This window comes from Rhipicephalus sanguineus, chromosome 3 (genome assembly GCF_013339695.2).
Source record: "Rhipicephalus sanguineus isolate Rsan-2018 chromosome 3, BIME_Rsan_1.4, whole genome shotgun sequence".
Taxonomy (NCBI): Eukaryota; Metazoa; Arthropoda; class Arachnida; order Ixodida; family Ixodidae; genus Rhipicephalus; species Rhipicephalus sanguineus.
Genome location: NC_051178.1, coordinates 164763852 through 164785749, shown reverse-complemented (window position 1 = coordinate 164785749; position 21898 = coordinate 164763852). Strand labels below are relative to the sequence as shown.

Here is a 21898-nt window from a genome sequence, read left to right as displayed (position 1 = left end):
AAACTGCCAAGAAAAATTCAATTTCAGTAGTTCAGTGTTTCGGAAGATGACGACGATAAATATAACGTCGTAATTCCTGATCACTGGAAGAGATATCGCATCGTTGCAAAGTAGCGAATCCCGCTATCTGCGTATGGCACAGCTCAGGTACCGGTTGCAGAATCGGCGCTGTCTGTGATCTGTGTTGTGACTTGATCGGTTTAGTGTCTTTTCCAAAGCATTTTCTTCTTCTTCTTCTTCTTTTTTTTTTTTTTTGCACGATTGACGCTGCCCACTGAGCTTCAGACACAAAGCACCGACTCCTGCAAAAACTCTAGCTGTCCATTTACTTCCATGAATGACGACTTAAGTATATTAGGTAAGTAACAGTGAGGTACTATTATTGAATATTTGTTGTGAATTGCATGCACATATAAAACCTGGGGTTAATTGTTTACAACGCTCCGCATGCGATGTCAACTTTCCTTCCAATGTAAGATCAGTCAGGAATTTTGTTCTGCGCTATACTTAGCCAGGCCAGTACAAAGTGTCGGGGCGTCTAAAAGAATGCATGGTTATGATGTATCTTTGGGGAAGAATACCACGGGGCTTATTAATTAGTCAGGTCACGCAGTCAGATATCGGCTTTAATTGTTAGCAGTCGTTAGCAAGACAGAAATGTCCCTATGATTTGAGCGAATGGCAAAACGAAAAAGAAAAAAAAAAAGATACTAAAATACTCCACTTTATGCAGAATGTCGCAAATATAACCCAGGCAAAGTGCGTTTTCATCGAGCACCCGTGCTCACAGCACCCAGTGAGCGATCTCAGGTTCGCTCACGTATGTTTTTGCCGTCAACAATTCCGAATAGAGAGCGTTAGGTTATTTAGCTTGGAATTTCGGTATCTATTTTGACAGAAAGGTTACGAGACTGCGAACTTTAAGATACAATTAACAAAAAGACAAGTCTGGGGATTTTAGCAACTTTTACCAATAAGCACAAAAAACGAAACCACGGTATCATTCACTAGCAGATTCTTCTTCTTTTTTTTTGAGGTTCCAGCAAAGAGAGAGAGAGAGAGAAAGGTTAAGTGAAAGGCAGGGAGGTTAACCAGAAGAAAGGTTTTTTATTTTGCTACCCTGCACTGGGGAAGAGGTAAGGGGGAAATGGAAAGGTAAGGAAGGAAAAAAAAGTAAGAAAGAAGAGAAAAAAAAGCGCACACACACTAAAGCACGGGAGCATCATAGTCGTTTAGCGAGGTCGGTTGAGCGCGGAAACTTCAGCAGCGCCTTCGTCGCTTTCTGGTTGGAAGCTAGAACGTTCCAGCAAATTTTGTTCATTTAAGTTCAGGGCTTGGTACACCGAAGGAAAAGTTGCAGACGCATTTGCAAACGAAATTGGAAATGCGGATTGGTATATGGGGCCTTCCCTAATTTCAAATGTTCAAATCTTCCGCTCTAGATTTAGTTGGCAGGTGCTGCCACATCGTGACTTCGACAGAAAACACACAGACCACGGCCTCCGAGATGGCGGACATTTCGCGCCACACGATTTCGAAAACCAGTTGAAAACCCTCAAATAGCACGGCCTCAAAGCAGCATCAAAGAGAAGTTTGGAAATCTTGGAGGCAATACATTGTGCGCTAACGCAGCCAATGCTACTGACACTTTATAGTGTGTAAAATTATTTGTAAAACCACTAATTACACATTTTAGTTTATTAATTTACGCTATTTAGCGGTTCAGCAGGTATTATAATCGCCAAGAAATGAACAACGTGGCTAAAGTAGTGCTCTCTGACGAGTACGTTGAGAAACTGTGCCGGTGTTTGGTTTGACGATATGCCGAGCCGCGTCGCTACCTCTCTCACACACGTACACAACGTTTAGTCCGTCCTAGTACATTAAAAACGCGATTACCCAAGAAAACACACGAGGTTGTTTTCGGCAGCGTTCGAAACCACTATTCTAGCTATCCTATCCGCTCGGTTATTGTATTTATAATAATTTATGGAGTTTAACGCTACGAAAAACAGGAAAATGAAACGTTTAAATAATGACATGGCGGAGGGATCCGATAATTATGCAAAAATGAACGTTTTCAACGCGCACTCAAACGTAAGTACACCAGCGTTTTTTTTTGTTTTTTTTTCAGTTTAGCCCCTATCGAAGTTGTGCCGCTACTACAGGAGTCGAACCCAGGACTTCGCGCTTAGTACCAGAATGCCGTAGCCCTGTGCGTCCATAGCGGGTTACGCCCGCTTTGTTAAGTACGTTAACATTGATGTGAATATTATCCGTAAGTTCTGCGATTTATACTCAACGTAACACTTAATGCTGATGCAACAGTATAGTTGCTGAATACGAAGTACTCCTACAGCCCAGAAAAAGTGTGTGCCATTTGGGTCGTATCGCTTGACGAAACGGTAGACTTTATCTATTATGAAGGCTTTTCGCTGGTTGTCAACAACCTGCCGCCGATAGTGTCTCAATACACGAAGATACATCTAGTGCGTATTTAAGAGCTAAAAAAGTCAGCAAGTCCTCTAACGAACACGTTGTCAGTGACCCCTCCATTTTCAGCGGTTGTTACAACGTCCTTGAAATCTACCGTGACACCGAACCAGCAACTTGTGAATAAATTCCCCTGTTATTAGCATTCGCATGCTCTTATTACAAGGATAGTTTCAAATGTATCAATGTACGTTCATAGGGTTAAGGAAAGAAATTTGTAAACTTGGGCTTTCGAACGTGTCTTTGTTCTTGCAGTTTTGCAGCTGACGAGGCTCTCTGAGGCGCCAGGTCTTCACTGCAACAGAGGCTCTGTATGGCGGCTTTGCACGCAATCGGGATTGACGTTGTGGCAGGGCAACGTGCAGCTGTTGCACTTTTGCATTGTTAGGTCTCGCGCATGAACGACTGTCTCACCAGAGACAGCGACGTTTCAGCGGTTAGATAACTGACAGCCACGACTGTAGGACGTCAAAGTGGAGGTAACATGTTAAGAATGACAAACAGCGCTATCGAAAGACGCCGATAATATATATATATATATATATATATATATATATATATATATATATATACATACATATAGTCACGTTGGCCCCGGTAGAATAAGGAACAAGAGAGAGTACGACGCGCGTTGGTTTTTGCGGTATGTTTACTGACGTTTCGGCTGGTGGACCACCCTTTGTCAAAGTCAATTGCAGTTAAATAGCCTGTGCAGAAAGCGATGCTAAATATAATGAAATATAAAACAAGAAACTTTGACAAAGGCTGGCCCACCAGCCGAAACGTCAGTAAACATACCACAAAAACCAACGTGCGTCGTACTCTCTCTTGTTCCTTACATATACATATATATATGTGTGTGTGTGTGTGTGTGTATTCTGATATGCCATTTTGTCTGCATCCACCGCAGCGCAGTTTTGTGCTGCAGTGAAGTACACACAATGTAGTGCGGTAAAGAAAGGGAGAATTCTGACGCGTGTTAAGCGTAACTCGGTGAGTAACCCATTAATATTTGGTATACTCCAATGGCGATTCCAAGACAAGGTGACCAAAGAGAAAAACACGGCTAATATTTACGTTTGGCGTTCGTCGAGCAGGTTGCGACCTGTGGACATATAAGGGCAGCAGCCCGCACCAGGCGGACAGTTTAACTTGTATGCTAACACACTAATTACGGTGCGCTTCGGCTTCAGAGGCTGCGATGGACAGCCTCAACTTCAATCACTATCATTTGAGATTCCAACGACGGACGGTGGTTGAGAGCAAAACAACCAAATGAGCAAGCCCACGACAGCTATAGGCGCAAAAATTGTAGTTAAATAGCCTGTGCAGAAAGCGATGCTAAATATAATGAAATATAAAACAAGAAATAAATCAGAGCCCAAGCTCGACGGTTATTAAAATTTGCGACACTGAGGACACTCGCTCACTATCCCCTAAGAACGCCGATTCAGAGCATTTCTATTGGCTAGTTTGTTACTACACGTTCTCACAATCTTTTTCTTTTTTTTTAAGTGTCTTCGTGGAGTGCACACCATGTCTCTTTTTATACATTTTCATCTGACTTAGCGCACCAGGCTCGCGACATTACCGACCATTAAATCTTTAATTAAGCTACCATGCTTATCATTATGGTTCAATCATTTGTGATTTATGTAATTTTACTTTTAAACTGAGCACTCTTCTTATTCAATCTAATTAGTGTCGGCTGAATAAATACCTTCAAGCATGCTGTTAATTCAGTACATTCATGGATTTCGCTAAATCATGGTTACTACCACCAGTGGTCAGGCACCCTCACGTAGAGTTAGTATACGTGTATCTCTTTAGCAGGGAGAATACGCAGCAGCTCTACCCTCGCATATACCTCCCACTTGTCGCCGTTGTGCCGAGCTGTGCCTTTCAGCGACTTAGCTCTGCAAGGAAGCCTCCAACAAGATGGTGTCATCCTGTATATATACCTTGCGTAATAATCCATTTCCTGTAGCAGGCTTCGCCACATTACGTTTTTGTCATGCGGTGCAACATACACAAAGTGATGCGGTGAAGCATATTTGCCGGGCAGTCATATTACCGAACTCTACTTCCTTACTCCTACGTGGCAAGTCGGATACTCGCATGTGGTAGAATTCCATGCATTTCCTCTATCTTTGTCTTGCACTGGGGTAAAAAAAAACAAAAGTAGAACATTGGCACGTAGAACATTGGCATGGTAGAACCTTGGTACAGCCATGGGCTTCTAGTGCTTGTTTCCACTTCATACATGTACGCATGCGCTATCTTTGGTCACAGTAAGATAACCGAGAGTTCTAACAAGTGCACTGGTAGGCCTGCAGTGCTGCTATGACGCGGTCGAAGCGATAAAGCAATTGTGCAGGGGACCTTGTGCAACGGGCCAAAGCAATCGCGAGCGACTACCGGTGCGTGCTGTAGCGTGGACAGCAGCAAAGAACGGGATCGACAGTTTTGCGCGCTACCACAGTGATTACAAGCAGCGCTATCTTCCATCTTTATGTGGAAGTCAAATGATTTTCTAAAAGTGACACCAAACCACAGTCGACGAGAAAATGCACAGGGTTCCTTGTGCATTCGAATAAGACGACTCTAAGGCGAAAGCCATCCGGTATGGCTATTTTATCGTGCACTTCATATTCACGAACGCCGCTTTTTATTTTTTTTTAGTGAGGCGAGTGCCGCAATAACGAAGGAAACGAGCAGCTCGCGCACCTCCAGCAACGAGGCGCGCTTGTGGTCATGTGTCTTTTTGTACCACACGCGGGCTTTTCGTTGTGGAACCCTTCTCATGAGCGGTCTGAGGCTTTAGTCTTAGTAAGTGTTGTCTCGAGTCGAGTAGACTGTAGATGGAGGACAAAGCTGGAGAAACAGGTCCAGTCGGTGCAGGGATATTTGATGGAAACATACGGCATCATTTGCAAGCAAACTAATTCTCACTGCTGCTTGAAAGTGGGATGCATTCTTGCACACACGCTTTATAAGCAGAAGTAGCTGTATCGACCACCGATATATTTAATAGGCACACTGACCAACCTTCACAGCTATTTCGGTTGTAGCCCAGGCGATTTAAACGCTTGTTATTGGGGCCTTGGCCACGCCTTATCATTTACGCAGAGCAGTGTTCAAGAGCAACACATTGGCCCTGTGGTTACATTGCTTCGGTGACCCTGAAAGCTGTCGTTTGGGGCAGTTGCAGGAAATAAACGATTGCCACTGGTCAGGTACGTAGCAGGCCAGGAAAACTGGACGAATTTCGGGGGGGGGGGTGTCCCCCTTGGCCCCCCTGCCCCCCCCCCCCCCACCCTTGCCTACGTGCCTGCCACTGGTCACACCCCATAAGTCTTTGTACAATGTGCCTTAATTTTGTGCAACGGCTCTGCAAAGTCGTATAATTAAGCAACGAGTAGTAAGCTTGCTTACTGTTTCATATAAAAGTCGCGAAAAGGGGCCGGAACTGGAACCTAAATCACCACAGACACGTGAGCAACTGCTGTTGATGCCTGTAAGTACACCTAGTAAACCTTTTGGTGTTCGTACTAGGACAGAGGACGAGGCATAAGCGCGTGTGTAATGAAGAAACACGTACTAGAACCCACTACGGTGCCCCCTCCTTCCCTTTTCCCTTCTTTTGAAATCTTTTAGGTTTGAATATATGCCCAAATAGGCTTCACGGCAACGCATTGTGCAAGCTTCACACAATAGCACTCGTATACTGTGGCAAAGTATTCTCCAAGAATCTCATCATTATGCAACACATGTAACATCCTTGTCCAACATGACAGATAAGCTTTAAGGTTCGCTTATTCCCATTGCTTGTTCGCCGATAGGCAGAGCTTGACGCATAGGAAAAAAAGAGCGTTGGAGAGGGGAATGACGGGCGTTCTGAACAACCTTGTTCTGATCGTTTGTTGAGCTATACACGGGGCATAATTAACTTTCAAAAAGGTATTTTTTGACACAAGATCAACAATATCCGTTGAGAGGAGCGCAATAACATATAGTGCTATGACCTCCCTAAGAAATTCAATCAAATAATTATCATCACGACAGGAACAACTTTAGCATAGGCTGCGTTAGAAAATAGAATTCGGGTAGGGCGTGTAATTGTTTCTTGTATATAAGTTCATAATATGTGTTTAATAAATCCCGCAAAGTATTTGCAACACCAGTGTGTTTTTTTTTTTCATTGGAAAAGAAAGTATAAGAAAAAAAGAATGGGGCAGCTACGCAATACGTGTGCGAAGACTGGAAACAGGGAAGCTGAAGTCCTTCTCTCCTCCTTGCCCTCCTCCTCACCCTCACTTCCTTTTTCCCACCATCTTGCAATGCTATTCGCCTCGTGCGCCACCGATGGCGGCGCTGCGAACGGCACTCCGGTGACGGAAAGACGAAGATGCGGGCTTTTGTCGTCTGCTATGTTCTGGCTAGAGCAGCAGCATTTTCGTTATAGTTCGCTCGCGTCTCACGGCGTTCCTCGACTACTACATGTATTTTCTTATAATGGTAGTTCTTTACACGACTACTAGCATCGCAGGAGGTTAAGAAACGTTTACATTTAACGTATCTTCTATACACACAGAGCTATCGCGGTCAGGATCATGCCCCCGAGTTCGTAGCGTCACCCAATGGGATGGATGACGTTGAAATAGCTTACGTGAAAGCGGGAACGTCCCGCCAGGCGAGTTAAAGACAGTCTACGCTGCTTTGGAAGCGAAGCGCGATCAAATTTACGGCTTATTCGCAAAAGTTAGCGTTATTTAAACAGACTTGGGTTGAACGAAAATTGACACTACACTCCCAACGTAGTCATGTGGACCTGTGTACACAAAACGTTTGCCGACAAAATAAAATTGATAACTTCATCAACCGGCGGGTTATTGCGGACAACTAGCGTAGATTGGGCGAGTTGGATGCACATTAAAACTTGTTACACGTACTATCGGCTCCGAATGAAACGCCATCAGTGGTTCGCGTGGTACAGTTCGCACCCTTATGATTAGAGATAGATACGCTCTTGCGGTTTGCCGCTCGTGAGCGAGATTCATGCTTTCGATTGCGCAGTGCTGCTTAATCGGATGTGCGTGCCTGTCAATGGTGATGACAGGACGGCGCGCATTATACAGTTCCTAATGTTTGGGGAACGCGCTCCGCTGTTCGTGTTTCATTTGTCACCGATAATAAAGTTTGGTAAACAGCACGAAAATTAGGCGAATGTGTCCAGGAAAAGGAGAAAGAGAGCTCTTTCCCACAATTCTCTTGGCCCCGTTGTCCGGTTATTACTATTCTTTACCACACTGCAACAAGAGTGAATGTTTTAAGGTGAAAGCCTTACATTCGGCAGCGTCGGCAGCGTCAACAAAAGTGATGCAACAAATCATCACATGATGACGTCACCTTATGAAGCCCTTATGACATCACAGACCGCCAAAATTTGTGACGTCATAAGGTCACGTCACATAATTACGTCGCCACATGACATAGTCGGTTTGCATTGCCTCCGTGAGCGGTGAGCCGATCACGGAGGCAATGCAAAACCAGGGGATGTGTAGAAAGCTTGCAGTGCCTCCGATCCAAGAGGCAGTGCAAAACCACGTTACGTCCAGAAAGCATTCGGAGGGGGGTGGGAAAGGAACAATACTTCGACTGAAGAAAAAGAAGATGCCTTTCGCCTTCGAGACATCTTAGGCAAATACATAAGGGACCCTGTGAGTCCTTTTGGTGCAGTGACCGCATCACGCCCAATGAGGAGTCGACCGCTGATAGTGATTTACACTATTTTATTGCATATACATCTTATTACGACTTTCGATGCGAAAACTTTGTATTTATCTTCGTTAGTGTGATTGCTCTAATTCTTTTCAGCATACTTTCAAACGACCGTGAACAAGTCAGCAAACGTTGATTTATTAACGTATAGATCAAAATACTGCTGTCGATGTCAATGTATTCGCTGGTCTTTAGACGCTTAATAAATTTGATCCGAAACAAAAGCAAATAATGTGAAGTTATTCGTCTAACGCGACTTCATGGATGAAGCGGTATTTTATAGCGCTTTTTGGGGGTAATGTTTAAAAATAACGAAGCTCTCTAACGATACCATCGTCGATACAGTCGTTAGTGCAGCGTCAATACGTTGTAGGATGCAACCAGCTGGCATAACCTGTCAAAGTCAACCATCCTGAAGTTATTATTGTCTCTTTCTCCTCAGTAGCCTTTACCAGCACGTATCTGTTGCAATGAGAACGATGATCATCACGTGCACTACGCGTGTTGCTTTCAACTGCCACTGTATGTTAGTGCCATAAATAATACTAACACTGCCGATGGCATGTGGACAGGAGAAGGACCGCCGCCGTAGCTCAGTTGGTAGAGCATCGGACGCGTTATACGAGGGTTGTAGGTTCGGTCCTTAGAGGCGGCAAGTTGTCTTTTCGTTCTCTTCGATTTCTCTACATTTATATCAGAATTACTACACTGCCTTTAAAAGACTACACGCAATGTCCCACATACCTTCCTTGGCTTCGTTGTCTGTTGGTTTAATTAGGTTCTGTCCAGGAAAGAAAACAATCCCTTGATTCATTTCCCTTCTTTTCTTAATGGCATGTAAGTTATTATCACCTGTGCGTTGCAGCTTTTCGCTGTACCATTTTCGCGTTGTACTCACCATATCGCAGTCCGAAAATTCTCCGTCGAGGTTCCAGAAAGTGCTGCTTTCACAGTGCGGAGTGAAAAAAAGAAAGTTGTGTGCGTTTATTATCCGAAATTCACAAAAAAAGCATCTTTTCCTTGCGTTGGCTGAGTGGCTGTCCCGCAGTGACGCGAGAGTATCGCAAATACGAAACAAACAAACAAACAAAGAACAAAAGGGGTGGTGCGCGCATGAGCGAGAAAGTGTGGGCGCGCGTGTCCACATTTCTATAGCACGAGATTGTGGCGCTGGTGTCGTCAGTGTCAAGTCAGTCCAGGGTGGGTGATCAGTAGACCTCTAACCGCGTGATGCTGTTCCATAGCCTCATGAGGCTGTAGCCCTGGCGTTTTTCCTTTTTGGGCCGCTTGCTCTCGTCGATGCCCATCAGGTCGAGAGACATCAGCAGATCCCGTTTCTCCTCGAGATTCTTGATCCAGGCCGCTTGAGTACAAAGCAATCTACTGTTAGCATAACGGGCTAGAGAAAGGCCTTTCAAGCTCTTGTCAGGAAAAGCGTCGCATGCATAGAACTCAACGCCTCACAGGGTGCATTCTTTTAACACTAAAGTACTTTATGCCGGGGCCCACCAATATTTTTGCAAATAAGAATGAATAAGAATTTTGACGTCATTTTCGTCACGGAAATGACGTCAAAGTTCTTATTCTTTTCTAGAAAGAACGCGCCTTATATTCGTTGTGAACGCTTCAGGTCCCTCGCTTTGCTTTTGGTAGATGCCACAATTGTACACATTTGTGCTCGTATAAATCTTATTTCTTGACGTACAATCCACATGCAGCTGCTTATGTTAGGACACGTTTCACTGTTATGTTACACCGATTTGAATTTCAGAGGGATCAATCTTAACTTTTTCTCCATATGCGATGAGGAGAACGAACGTGATAAAAGGTCTACGCAAGTGCAAGCAGAGCTGGAGGTAAATTAAGGCGCGAGCGAGTACTGAGAAGGCCAGCTGCTGATCAGGCAAGGGCCTGAGTGGCTATGCGTTTAATTTATCATAAATGTCGGAACCAACGACTACTTGCCTTTAACACTAACACGCCAGGGGTGGCATGGTGCCTTTGACAAATATAGGTCTACCTATCGAAACGTCGGCCAGCCTGTCTGAGGCCCTTATTCATGTTCACACAACCTCCATAGTTCAATGTGCTTAATCTTATATATAGTGGCTAATATAGGCTATTACATTAAAGCATTGTACAAAGGAAACACTCATGAGTCCGCGAAGTGTTAAGATAGATTTCTTTGACGAAAATATCTACTCACTTGTAGATGGGAAAGGTCTAGATACAGCGATATGAGAATCCCAGTGATATGAGCGATTGGGCAACCCGAATATCCCTGCCAAGCCTATTCACTTCGGGAGTAACGCAGCTGTCTCAAATGGCGACACCACAAAGTAGCATATAGAAGAGATTAGAATTACGTGCCCAGATATCTAAAAAGCGGAAACACTCACTGCTGTAACCGTTGCAATGGCTTATCCGACAGAACTTTGATATTGCTCAAATATAATACCTAAAAGGTGAAGATCATAAGAAGTCTGAAAATTTATTATTATAGATTGTGCTGAGTGAACTGTTCTTTTTTTTTTTTTGGAGGACCTCCGCTTTGTAATAAAAAGACGGCTGCGATACGCATTTGTGAATCTATTTTCGCTTCAAGTAAACTTCTGTGCCAGTTGTCGTCCGTCCTGTAAAGAGTGCCTTTATCAAGTAAATTACTGCATCAGGGAAATCACAAAAAGAACAAAAGAGAACGGCACCTACAGCCTCCCCAGCGTTCACCATAGTACAAAAACATATTGCTCTTCTTTATGTGCCCATGGTAGCTAATGACAAGTTGCGCTTTATTTGATCAAGTCTCGTGCTGCTTTCATCGGCTGATTAAAAAAACAATGTAAAAAAGAGTTTCCGAAACAGCGTGGCCCAAGTGAGTGCTAAACGACACACAGAGTTACAAAAAAGAAAGGCAGGAGTCAGGGGAAGATGTAAGGTTGCGATGGAAAATTCGTAAACAGGGTTTGTGTACTGGAGCGGACGTTTCGACAAGCAGACTTGTCTTCTTGCAGCCTTGAAGAAGACTTGAAGAAGGCTTGTCGAAAGGTCGGCTCCAGCACACAGATCCTGCGAATTTTTCACCGCATAGATTCAGAGGAAGACAGGCTTGAAGTGAGCAACAATGGTCGAACGTGGAACGCCTAAGAATGAAGCGAAGGTTACAATGGAATTGTAGCGCCGTCACGATGAAATCTGTTTCTGCGATGAAGTCGTCCCCTTGTCTGCTAGTTGACCATGGCCTCTCACTTCATGACAACATTCTAGAACTCCTCTCAAATCGGCTGTTCCTGCGTATCTCCGGTCTAAAAACGTTAAACATTGTCATCTGTGGAAACATTCCTACCCGCCATTTCCTTGATCGGAATGGTCCCACCAAACTCCAGGGGCAGGATCGCGGGGTCTATGTGCTCGTGCAGACTGGATACCTCGAAGTGGACAAACATCTGCGAGCGAAAATTCGGTCAGGTGAAACTGGCGCCATTGAATGAGTTGCAGTGTGTGAACTCCATACCCTGCTCTGCAGCTTCCGGCTGAACATGCTCAGCGCCAGCTCGTAGATGGCCGAGATGTACCTCGGCACGTTCACCCAGTGGATGTTTTTGTGGCGCATCGGCCAGCCTTTCTGCGGAGGAGAAACGTAGGCAGGCGGCACAGCAGCTGTGGTCAGTGATCACGCACGGTTAGCACAAATGTATAAGACATGATTCCACCTATGTTGAATAACTCATGCCATCAAGTCCCAAGTGACTGTCACAAGTACGCGTCATCGCTGCTAACATGGCATCGGTTAAGATTTCTTTTTCGTTTTCCCGTTTATTGTTTATTTGCAAAATGTTGGCACGGAAATGTTGCACCACAATGTTGCAAAGTGTTGTTTATTTGCGGAACAGTGACACCAGTTATGCTTATTTTCTTTTTCTTTTTGGTAACGTATCTGAAAGCAAACAAAAGTGTACAAGTTAACCACACTCTTTGAGTGGAAATTGGTACGCGCTGCAGCAATGTTTTATATTTGAAGTATACAACTGTATAATTGTTTGGTGATGTTTGGTGTAGTTCAATAGCAAATCTTCAAGCTAGCTTTTTTTTTTATTTATTGGCGCCAGTATGCTCTACGGCATAAGTTAAATAAAAATATAGGGTTCAGCTTGTTAGTGTGGCATGTTAAGCATATTTTGTGGGCACGAGCTGAGACATACACAAAGGCTCTCTTGCATCTTAGTTTGCGCCCAGATACAATGTTTAACACCGTTCAATATTGTTTGCGTGTGCGGCATCAAAGATGGTTTGTGTATCAATTCAGCTGTACTGTGCTGGCTTAAATTCCCATGTGTAATACAACAATCATTACCGTAAGGAGGACATGTTTCCTAGTGCTTCATATATTACAAGCAATAGATATCTATTTTCAGTGGTCAGAGGACAACGGGTGTTAGTGGGTATTACTGAGACGGCAAGTTGGTGTGTCTGATTCGCTTCATAATGCTGAAACGTGAACTCGTGAAAATAATGCAACTACCTTGTTATAAATGTGTGAGTCTTAAATGTTACCGCGTTTTTGTTCCCGATAAGAAGTTTAATCCAGCATAGATGTGCTTTTGCGTTAGAAATCTGGTGGTCTGCTTTCCTGCGGTACACATTTAGAGGCTGCGTCGGTGTTAGAGGCTATGCATGTAGACTTGAATCAGTAAGTTTTACCTTGGAACCTTTCTGCCACAGGAACATTTTGAACACACATCGTTTGTAACAAAACCAGCACTTTTATCAGTTGTAGATGGTAGGTCCCAGATGTGTCCTGCTGTCGCACGTACTTACGACACCATTTTCTTCCGTTTTATCCATCCTTCTTGAGCTTCGTATCTAAGAGATGTCCTTTCTGCAAAAAAATCTCAAGTGTGTCTCGCTCTTCAGAAGCAATCTTCGCGGCCTGGTAGCAAACGCGGCTATCTTTTTTTTATTTTTGGTAAATGTATCGGGTGTTGTGCGGAATTCGTTGCTCGTGCCACAGAGTCATCTTATTTTTAGCCAATCTACGACGATGCAAGTAAAGAGAAAGATATACGTTAGATACTCTAATTAACTCGTTCATGTGAGATTATATCAGGAAGTTTGTTCATAATATCTTCATCTTAGTGCTGTAAAGTACTGTGAGCACATTGAGTGTTGCCATGTTCTTGCATTCACTAAGGGCAGTTATATTTTTTAGAAGGCGTGGCGCACCTTGAATATTACGTCTTATTAGGGAGGACATCTGTCAAAGTGGACTGAAGAGCGACTGATCGACGCGAGTGCTTGTCACGGATCTAAGTGCACGCCGACACCCAGAACGGTGGCACAATGCTATCATTGAGAGGAGCACTTGCCTCGCCGTTGATCATGACTCGCTGGACATCCCTAAGGTTGACGTGTGCCAAGTGACTTAGCCTGAATCCGCTCTCGTCGAGGATGTAGGTGAGGCCGTTCTTCTGGTTGTCCTCGTCCTCCAGCAGCGCCTCGAAGCTCATTGAGAACGCCCGGTAGATGTCGATCGTTTTGTGGATGCGAGGTTCCAAGGCGCCTGCGGCAGTCAGTTAGCATCAGTCATTTGTGAACTGTACGAGGCCTCTTTTCCCAACTTTCCGGTCTAGCACAGTGCGCTCGGGAGATTTTATTAGCGCTTAGAGAAGTTTGTTGCGTTAGCAGCGGAAAACCCAGACATCTCAGAAGTGAAAGCATTTAGTTTTCATGCCGATTTATATGTTGTTATGTAAATTCAAAAACGTATCCTCGATGAGGTTCGACGAAAGTGCTTCTTGTTGTGAATGTCAGTATCAATTACAGGAAACAAGCATGGAACACGCTTTGGAAGCATCGAAATGCGTGCCCTTGCGCTAGTCTCTGTGGCGCTGAAATTAAAAATTGGTTACGTCCTAATGTTTTATCGATTGTGTGACGCACCGTGAAATATTGACGCTAGGGCAGTACGTATAAGTATTCATTTCGTATTTTGTTGTGGCTATCCACAATGTCTCAAGAGAAGCGACAAGCTCTTTAAATCATCCTTAAATCCTTACTTCCTTAAATCGCACCGAAGTAGGTCGGCGAACTCGTTCATGAGTCAGCTTACTCAGGCTCATTCACACTCAGACCTATCAATGAGCCAGAGTCCGAGTGAGCCCAGCTCAGTATAATTTCCGTAAGTCTGAATCCGAGTGAGCCCGGCTGAGTAATAATTTTGGCGAATCTCAGTCCGAATGAGGCCTAAGCAAAAAAGTATTTTCTGAGTGCATGAGAGTCAGTGCTGTTTAGTTTGCCGATTTGGATGAAAAGCGCCGTAAAGTTGCGGCGACGGCGGCAATGTGATCTGGCACGCCGTGTTCATCGTACGAGTGTATAAAAAAAGACCGAGGACTGAAGTGCGTGGGCTTCTTTCACGTTGTCGTGCTACTCCGTGGCCGCCACTTGCAACCCTAATTCTTCCTTCCTATCGAGCGAGAGGCCCCACTTTTTGGTGCAGATGTCCTTATCACGGCATCAATGACAACGCAGATTGACTGCGCTATGACTAAACAGTCGCGGCGTCAGGCCTCGAATACATCAACCCCCACCCCGCTTCCTTCTCTGATTCTCTGTCAGCGCCTTCGCAGCACGCCGGAGGCGGGTTTGGAAGAAATGTGGGGAAGGCTGGCTGAGCAGTGCGAAAGATCCGGACACGCGCCGTAGTGCATGCGGTGTAAAGCCGTGTTCAGATTACGTGAGCAACGTACGGATCGTCGGTAAGGATCGCGACCGTAAACGTAATCAACGTAATAAGCTTGTTCAAACGTTGCTGTATTTAGCGTAAAGTACGTAACGTTTCGGTCGTAAATGTTGGCAGGGTCCGCGACTTTTACGACCACCACTGATGCGACCGTTACGGCACGACCAATGGGCAAAGCAGTTTCGGTTTTCACTTTCCGCTCACGGGGCTTCCGGTCTCCCCAGATTCCGCGTCTTCATGCGCGTCTTGGTATGCAGCAGCGTGTCTGTGGAGCTGGTTCGCCCGTGTTCGTTGTTTTGTGTTCTCGCGGCAAGTTCCACGACGAGTGCGGAAGGGCCTTCATTGTGCAGCGATGAGTTGCTCGTCGATGAAGTGCGTCGAAGACCCACTCTCTACGACCAACGGCGCCATGTTGAAAAATCAGAGCGGTGATTGGCCCGTCGTAAAAAAACGTATATTACCGAAGGGCTCAATGTGAACACTCGTGGTCGCTAGCAACGTAAACAGACGTTACAGCAGTTACGCGATACGACACTTATATGCGACTGCAGTCTGAAAGCGGCTTTAGCTTTACACGACCGTACTAACGCTAAATGCTACGGAGCGTAGGCTGCGACGCCGTGAAAAGCTTGCGAGATCGACGCCCGAGATAACGCCGTCGAAGCTTCTCGGCTCTGGTGGATTTATATAGTTGGCTCAGTTTCTGTTCGTGCTCAGTGCTCGCTGGACCTCACTCGCGCATTTGTCGCTGCTGTCTACTTTCACGAAGGAACTACACAAGATCGCGTTTTCGCGACTGAGGACTAAATTCATGGTTGTTTACTCGTACTACGAATCACCTCTTGCTGCAGTTTGTATGAGTGGTGCTCACGTTCCTTCTGCGTAATGGGCGGCAGATTTTCCGAATTCTCAGTGTCCCGTACCACCTTCGATAACGCCGAGGTAAGATTATGTCGAAGTTTCAGCAGTGCTCTCATGAAACGTTGTCCGATTGAAAGCTTTCAACCGGCAGCTCTAGTGTAGTTGAGTGAGTGAGTGAAAATCTTAATAAATACGTCCGGCGGTATTGAGCGGGTGGCGCCAGAAGCACCCGGCCTAGGTGACGGCCTCGAGTCCTTGGACACGGGCGGCTTTCTGGGCTTGCCGGACGGCCCACTGTTGATCGGAGAGGTCATGGCTGAACAGGGCCGCCTGCCATCACGCCTCGCGGTTCGAGACTGCCATGTCTACCCGTTTCGTAGGGGATTGCTGTTCGCTACCGGTACACTCCCACAGCATGTATACTTGCACCGTCTCTCTGGCTCCGCATGCTTTACACTCGTCGGATGTGTAAATGTAGTGTCCTGGGGGACAAAAAAAGACTAGTAGAGAGCAGAGACCAGGCAGCTACCGTCGGCCATCCAGCCTCATCTGACGCTACATTGTGGTATTCTCGTAGGTACTTATCTGAGAGATGGCTGTTAGGGAATATGCCCTCCACAGTTGCTACACCTTTTCAAGTTTTCAAGATACTGTTTGCAGGAGGTAGTTCTCAGTGGCTTCTTTGTGACAGCCCCGCTCACAATTGCCCTCGCCGCGTGGTCTTTAGCGAGGTTCATTCTTTCGCGCACAAAACGCGTGCCCAGCGGATACAGAGAGATGACAAGGAAAAACAGGAAGGTTAACGACATATTATAATCCTGTTTGCTACCGTGCACTGCAGTGTTGAAATAGGGATTGAAAACAGGATGCAGAGAGAGAAGACATAAAGAAAGGAAAGGAAAGTGCACCTAAACACTCACAGGAAGGACGTTATAACCATAGTCGTTCGGAAAGGTCAGTGGACCGCAAGAATCGCCGTAGCCCTTCCATAGTCTCCTTCTGCGACGTTAAGTCCGGCCGACAGAGCAGAATTTCTCCCTATAGAGGTTGGTCGTCCGACTGGTCGAGCGCGTTGCAAAGGCATTGTCTCTGTGCACCGTGCTTCGGGCAGTCGCTCAAAATTTGTCCAATCAGCGAAATTACCGCTCGGGCATGGCTTGATGACGGCCTATTTCCCAGCAGCATTTTGTTTATTTGAAACTTTTGCGGCCGTGGCTGCACGTAAGACATGGCAGTCATTCAGATGATTACGAACTAGCAGCTACCTAAAATAGTGCATTTTAGTACACCCTACAGACGCTAGCGGTACGTGTACGTTGGAAGAAAACCAGGGGTGCTGTGCAGGATGGTCCGAGCTTCTCGGAGTTTGCTCCTAGCTCGCATTACGGCGGTCATGACAGGAAGACAGCGCAAAGCACGCGATAGCAACGTTGATAAAAACGGCTACAAGGACGAGCATGGGCGTCACATACGCATTTGCGGCATTTGCAGCGGTTTTCAAAGGAACGCCGCGTGCGAACGCGTCAGCGCCGCCACTCAGTCAACATTTTGACAATGTATACATCGACGTCAGCGTGATTGTCGCACTATCTTTTTTCCCATCTGATCATCGCGCCTCCCATGGGCGTGTTCGTGGGCGTTTGTCCTCTTTCGGAGAATTCTTTCGTTCCACCTTTAGCATGGAAATTTCCACTCTCGAAGGCAACAAAGGCGCACACGCAGCACTCTGGTGCAGCTCGTTTCGCTTCTCTGGAATATTACAGATAAATAAATGGATACGTTACTGCTATACTTACATTACACGTCTGAAGATTTTTCTGTAGTAACGAATCGGTAGAAACAATGTCTCCACAAACAAGTAAATAATAACATTTCTCGCCGCAAATCCCACCAGGGGCGTTGCTTCGTGGCTGTGAGTAGTACATCGTGAGCGCGGTGAAGTTGAATGCGAGACATCGTAGCCACGTGATGATATAACCTTTAGTTCTTCGTGCGTGTGTGCATAGTCTGTGCGATTAAGCTGATAGATTATTCGTGCCGCTCGCTGGCGTTGCGCCGTGAGCACTGCTCCTCTGCAAGAGCAAACGCGGTGGGCGGACCCGATCTTCGCCGCGGGCGTCTGTCAATCAAGTTGATTGATGTGCGAACTCGGGCACAAACTCGTTGATTCTGAAAAGGCCCAGTTCAACTCGGGACTATCATAGTGCCGGTGTGCGTGTCAAGTACAGTAAAACCTCGGTGATACGAATCTCGCGGGGTTACCAAAAATATTCGTATCATCCGAAATTCGTATCACCAGAAAATATGGAAAATTAGTATGCGACAAAAGGAAGTTGGCTTACGTTTTGGTTTAGTGTTTCTCAGGGCCACAGCGACGTCATGAACAGCTCTGAATGATTGCCAGTAATGTTTTTAGACGTCAACGATCATACTTGTACTCGTAAATATACGGTGCATGCGCGCGTGTGTAATTAATGAACCAGATGTGTTGTGCCCCGTGAACGCTAGTAGCCGCTTCCTAATCTTACTACGCTTTTCTGCATGACACCAGAGTGCTGCGGCGAAAGTGACTTAAGAAGCCCTTTTCACACAATAGAAGGAGGCCAAGCTCCTTCGCCAAGACCATCCGCTTCGTCTCTTGGGGTCTTCGTCCACCTTTAATAGGACTTCATGACGGAGCTGCAGCCCAAGTTTCAGTCTTGTTTCATAGAACGTCTGATTGCGGGGACATGGCTTGCATCGACGTGGCAGCACGTGTTGACCCAGTACAAAGACGCTGCTGCCTCGAGCACAGGTTCACGCGTCAATGCGTAGGGGAAAAAAAAGCGCGACGCCAACGTCATCTCTAATCTAAACGCGAAGGCGCCTACAGGCCTCCAAGATTCGCGCGCACTATCTGGGAGGCAACGACGCACCGTTGATGGTTCCGCAGCGCGCATGCCCGCGCCCGCGCGTGACTGCCGTGTATTCCGCAACAGCGCGGGTAGCACCTGTTCGTAACTGTGCGCTAGCGTACGTTCCTATCATACGTCGCGGGGTGCAAATCGGTTCGCAACAATCGTACTCCAATACATTGCAGACCAATGGGCCTTGGCGGGGACCACAGAAAAATTCGTATCACCCCGAAATTCGTACGAGCTGTGATCGTATCACCGAGGTTTTACTGTATTTCATGCAGTGGACGCTACTCAGCAGCTTCTTTGCATAAAAAATAATTTGGTCAGCTTGCACTACTTGTGCAAGGCTGGGGCCATCGGAGGAGCTTGTGCTCACCTAGCTTCTTCGAGCTTGTTACGTGGCTCGTCCACTCAGTATGCTTGGCCTGCTTCAGAGTAATGACCGTGTCAGTTCGGTCTCAATATTCGTGCTATTGATTATCTAGGCCTTAATTAACATGGCCGTGAATAGTTATGTCTTAATTCGTAGTGTGTTAATTAACACTGCATTAATTAATCAGATATCATTATCAAGGTCCTCATTAGCACGAATGTACTTAACATAATGCTAATTAGAGTGATCATAATTACCACGTACTTGGCGAGGAAGTTCCTAATTAGATTGGTCTGAATTAGCGTGCTCCCAATTGGCGTCGTGTCAATTAACATGGCCCTAATTAGCTCGCTCTTAACTAACATGATACTGAATAGTCCTGTCTTGATTGTTAATGTTTAATTACCACGACATTAATTACTAAGGTTTAATTAGCAAGGTCCTGAATAGTACTGAGCTAATTAGCTCAGTACTATTCTCAGTACTAGTACTCTTCTACTAGTACTCAGTACTATTCTCAGTACTCAGTACTAGCTCAGTACTAAATAATAATTAACACGATCTCGGTGAGTAAGGTCTTCATTATCTTGGTTTTATTTACACGCTCCTAATTAGCGTCGTGTTATTCAGCATGATCTTAATTAGTTTGTTCTTAGCTTTACACGGTTTATTAGCATGGTATTAGTAAGACGTGGCTTAATTAGCTCGGCCTTAGCATGATTTGGCATAATCAGCTTCGTCATAGCATGTCCTGACTTAGCTAGGTATACCGCCCAGCCAATTAGCTAATCAGCCGGGCGCACGTGCTCTGGGAGCGAGCAGACGATGAAGAAGAGGACGAAGAGGGCGCGCGCCGGCCGAGCAACGCGCTAGAATGTAAAGGCCGACCGTGGTGATTATACACGTGGCCTCGGCGATTAGCTCTAGCCGCGGTGTTGTAAGGCGCTTGGTCGGAACTTATCTCGGAGGCCACGGTGCTGATTATTCTAAAGGATACTTAGTGCAGACATTAAACGCTTGAAAATGGATTCAAACGGCCCGCGAACACAAAAAATATAGGTAGTTGAGCTTTCTGTCACTTTTCTTGCATGGGTGCACTTCTGCACTCAGTGGAACGACAAACAAATGAAAGAAGGTGCCTCTAGTTTGAAGACACCACCCAACCTTCTCGACCGCCCTTGACGTGACGCTGCGTTCCATCGTAACCAATAGAACGGAGCGCGCACTGAGGGATGGATTTCAACTTCTCGTTCAAAAGGGGGGTGTCGCCAGAGCTCGGAAAGATCCCGAGTTTCGCCGAACTCAGGCCATCCTGCATAGCACCCCAGATTTTAATTTTGTACCGTTGTTCTTCGCAGCTCTATTTCATTGCATGGGTTAGAAATCTATGATATATTTAATAGCTCAATGAGTCTTTGTCACACGAATGAGTCTACATAAAGGATTACTTGCATAAAATTGTGAGTACTCCACGCTAAATGTCGGGTCGGCAGCAAGAAATGATTAGCGCGAGTTTGTCACAAAGCATTACTTGTTGAGTTAGTTGAGGCGTCAGTTAGAGGAGGGGGTGCAAGAGTGCGTTCGCCCCCAGACCCTGCTTCCCGGCTCTTCCCCACCTCTCCCCCTTTTCCCATTGAAAGAATCAATCTCTTCAAGTGATGTAATATAGTGCGACATTTATATAGCTCCACCTTGATGGCTCAGTTGCGGCCAAATATCTCAAGCGCGGCATGCATCGAAGGGGTCACATCAAACAGTCTGACGACAAAGGTGATGTTCGCCATGCGCAACCTGAAAACGGGTTAGCGAATATTGACCCGTGATTACTTCACGCTTACGTGTAGAGGTTGCTGCTCAACGGGTGGAAGAAGGAAGCGAACGTACGCAAACGCCATGCTTGTGTAGTCCTGCTTGTTTCGTCACGTGGTAGCACTGCATGCTTCATCTAGTTCTTACAGAGACATTGAGGCGTGGATAACAGTACATCATGAAAAAGAAGACCCTGTATTAAAAAAAAAGAAAAAGGAAGAGGGATAGTCGGGAGGCTAGACTGTGATAGTTGGAGGAACACATGACAGTGACGAACAGGCTGTGTGATTACTGTTTGCCATCCTTTTTCAAAGGGGATGCTAATACAAATCATCATCGTCAATTGTCAAAAAAATTTACGGTGCTTGAAGAAAGTGCGCGAATCGGCAGTCACCAAGTGAATGAAACCGACGTTCCTTGAATAATGTGGTGATCATGGTGACGATGATGTTGCTGCGGGCGGTGTGTGCCTGACAGGCCAGCGATTGCTCGACTTAGACGCACTTACCTGCTAATCCAAACACGACTGTGCGCCCCTGACTGTCCTTCTCGAAGAGTGGGAAGAAGTACCTGCAGAAAGAGGAGGGCAAGAAGAAAGCCGATGTGAAAGTTAACCTCCTGCATGTATTGTCGCAAATATTCAAACCTCAGTTAACCGGAGTGAACTACAGTTAGCGCCAACTGCAGTTGGCACATGTTACACGAGAAAGGTTGCCCTTATTTTGGGGCTTGGAAACAGACCACGTGACACTCAGTTTCACGAATAAAAATATAAACTTTTAGTTGGTTTTTATGAGTATACTGACAAATACAGTCTATTTTATTTAAAATAAATCATTCCTGCTTGAACTTGCAGTCCCCGAGTGTATTCCATCAAGTGTTTGAGAATATTTGGCATAAGTAAAGGGTGGTCTCGCAGCTATGGGCGAAGTCATCTTGCGGTCG

General features: G+C 45.7%; 1 protein-coding gene across 1 annotated transcript in view; it reads right to left on the bottom strand.

Moving 5' to 3' along the window:
- Window positions 1–9237: 9237 nt before the first annotated feature.
- The window catches only part of LOC119387637 (clavesin-2), a 58137-nt gene continuing 45476 nt past the window's right edge, over window positions 9238–21898 (bottom strand). Inside the window, exons 4-8 of the mRNA XM_049413594.1 lie at window positions 21462–21523; window positions 13634–13831; window positions 11786–11892; window positions 11618–11717; window positions 9238–9637 (exon numbers count right to left, since the gene is read on the bottom strand). Of these exons, the coding sequence (XP_049269551.1) occupies window positions 9483–9637; window positions 11618–11717; window positions 11786–11892; window positions 13634–13831; window positions 21462–21523 (622 nt within the window). The 3' untranslated portion in view covers window positions 9238–9482. The remainder of the gene's footprint in view (window positions 9638–11617; window positions 11718–11785; window positions 11893–13633; window positions 13832–21461; window positions 21524–21898) is intronic.